General features: G+C 44.4%; 1 protein-coding gene across 1 annotated transcript in view; it reads left to right on the top strand.

Annotated features, from left to right (window-relative positions):
- DRG1 (developmentally regulated GTP binding protein 1) overlaps positions 1-2,470 on the top strand; it is a 38,877-nt gene that overhangs the window by 3,533 nt on the left and 32,874 nt on the right. The window contains exon 3 of the mRNA XM_017499537.2: positions 948-1,123. Within this exon, the coding sequence (XP_017355026.1) occupies positions 948-1,123 (176 nt within the window). The remainder of the gene's footprint in view (positions 1-947; positions 1,124-2,470) is intronic.

Genomic DNA, 2,470 nt, shown 5'->3' with positions numbered 1-2,470 from the left:
TACCCAGGCTGGAGTGCAATGGCGCGATCTCGGCTCACCGCAACCTCCGCCTCCTGGGTTCAGGCAATTCTCCTGCCTCAGCCTCCTGAGTAGCTGGAATTACAGGCACGTGCCCCCATGCCCAGCTAATGTTTTGCATTTTTAGTAGAGATGGGGTTTCACCATGTTGACCAGGATGGTCTCGATCTCTTGACCTCGTGATCCACCCGCCTCGGCCTCCCAAAGTGCTGGGATTAAAGGTTTGAGCCACCGTGCCCGGCGTGCCTGGCTAATTTTTAAATTTTTTTATAGAGACAAGATTTTGGCATGTTACCCACGCTTGATCTGAATTCCTGGGCTCAAGAGATCCTCCTGCCTCAGCCTCTGGAATAGCGAGGGCTATAGATGTGTGTCACTGTGCCTGACTTTTTTGAATACAGGTTTTATATCAAACACTTCATTGAATTTTGTGAATTGCTATGCCCTCAAGTTTTGTGTGCTTGAGTCCTGCTTTAAAGGTTAACCATAAAAAGTTTGAGAAATAGTGCCTAAAGGGATAGGCAGTTAAAATGTGAAAGAAATTATATGAGTTTTGCCGGGGGCGGTGGCTCACGCCCATAATCCCAGCACTTTGGGAGACCGAGGCAGGTGAATCACCTAAGGTCGGGAGTTCAAGCCCAGCCTTACCAACAAGGAGAAACCCCGCCTCTACTAAAAATACAAAATTAGTCAAGCTTGGTGGTGCATGCCTGTAATCCCAACTCGGCATGGCTGAGGCAGGAGAGGCTGAGGCAGGAGAATCACTTGAATCTAGGAGGCGGAGGTTGTGGTGAGCCAGGATTGTGCCACTGCACTCCAGGGTGGGCAAGAAGAGTGAAACTCTGTCTCAAAAAAAAAAAAAAGAAATTATGAGTCTTAATACTCTTGGGGAATAACTCTCCTCTTTTTGGTATTCATTGATGTTTTAGGTTTTGATGTGGCCAAGACAGGTGATGCTCGAATTGGATTTGTTGGTTTTCCATCTGTGGGGAAGTCAACACTGCTTAGTAACCTGGCAGGGGTGTATTCTGAGGTAGCAGCCTATGAATTCACTACTCTGACCACCGTGCCTGGTGTCATCAGATACAAAGGTGCCAAGATCCAGGTGAGTCAAGTCTGCAGACTAAGGAAGGAAAGAAATCTATTCGTCATTTAGGAAGAACTTTATTGGGAGCTCACTGTATGCCAGGCCTGATCTTTGATCTACTAGGCACTTACTGCCTAGTAGGGGAAATAGAGCACTACAAAAATAGAGTAATGCAATGGGATAGTGCATGTGAAAATGCGGAGAAAGGGCTGGGCATAATGGCTCACACCTGTAATCCCAGCACTTTGGGAGGCCGAGGAGAGCAGTTCACCTTAGGTTGGGAGTTTGAGACGAGCCTGACTAACATGGAGAAACCCCATCTCTACTAGAAATACAAAATTAGCCTGGTATGGTAGTGCATGCCTCTAATCCCTGCTACTTGGGAGGCTGAGGCAGGAGAATTGCCTGAACCCAGGAGGCGGAGGTTGCAGTGAGCCGAGATAGCACCGTCGCACTCTAGCCTGGGCAATGAAAGCGAAACTCCATCTCAAAAAAAAATGTAGAGAAATAACTGACTACTTTTTTATCTGAGGGCGGAGGAGGGGGCTTACTCTTGTGAAACAAAGAAGGCTTCAGGTAGAAAGTGACATTGGAGGTGGGTCTTGAAGTTAGATTCCTCCATGTAGAGAAGGATGAAAAAAGGGCATTTCAGGCAGCTGTAATGTTGAACAACCTGCTGTGGTACAAGATTAGGTGTGGGACAAGAGTAGTGAACGCTGAATTATGAAAGGGCCTGTGTACCTGCTGAGGAAGTTGAATTTTATCTTGTATGTGGCTAGGAACCTCAGAAACTTTAAAATAAGTAAATAACATGATCAGACCCTTTTAGAAGTTAATTCTTGTCTGGAAGGCTGAATGAAACTGGTCTTCTGAGATGTTCTTAGATGACAGTACCCCAAATGAGGGGTACCCATGGGTATGAAAGAAGATGTGCAAAAACCAAAATGGAACATATTGTTGGCTGCACAGCTAAGAATGTAAGGTTCTGAACTCTGACATTTGAATCTGTATTCAGTGTTCCCTAACTCTTGGGAACTGTAATTCATGCATGCCTCAGTAGTTTTTTACGTTGCCCCTGATCCTAAGAAACTACCTAATGGTTGCAACAACCCTGCATGACCAGCACATGTACCCTAGAACCTAAAGTAAAATGAAATTAAAAAAAAAAAAAAAAGAAACTACCTAATGGTTCCGTTTGTTAAACACTTATCCAAACAGCAAGTATTTATGTCCTTATAGCCAGTTATTTACTAATGGGATGTATGTACTTGTTGAGTACCACATAACTCCTCAAACAATGGAATCAGATTGGATACTGTCACATTTGTTTCCTTTTCCAGATGGATTTTTTTTTTTTTTTTTTTT

Source organism: Cebus imitator, unplaced genomic scaffold, assembly GCF_001604975.1.
Source record: "Cebus imitator isolate Cc_AM_T3 unplaced genomic scaffold, Cebus_imitator-1.0 Scaffold258, whole genome shotgun sequence".
In the NCBI taxonomy this organism is placed as follows: Eukaryota; Metazoa; Chordata; class Mammalia; order Primates; family Cebidae; genus Cebus; species Cebus imitator.
Note: the sequence above shows the minus strand (reverse complement) of the source record. Positions and strands in the feature narration are given on the sequence as shown.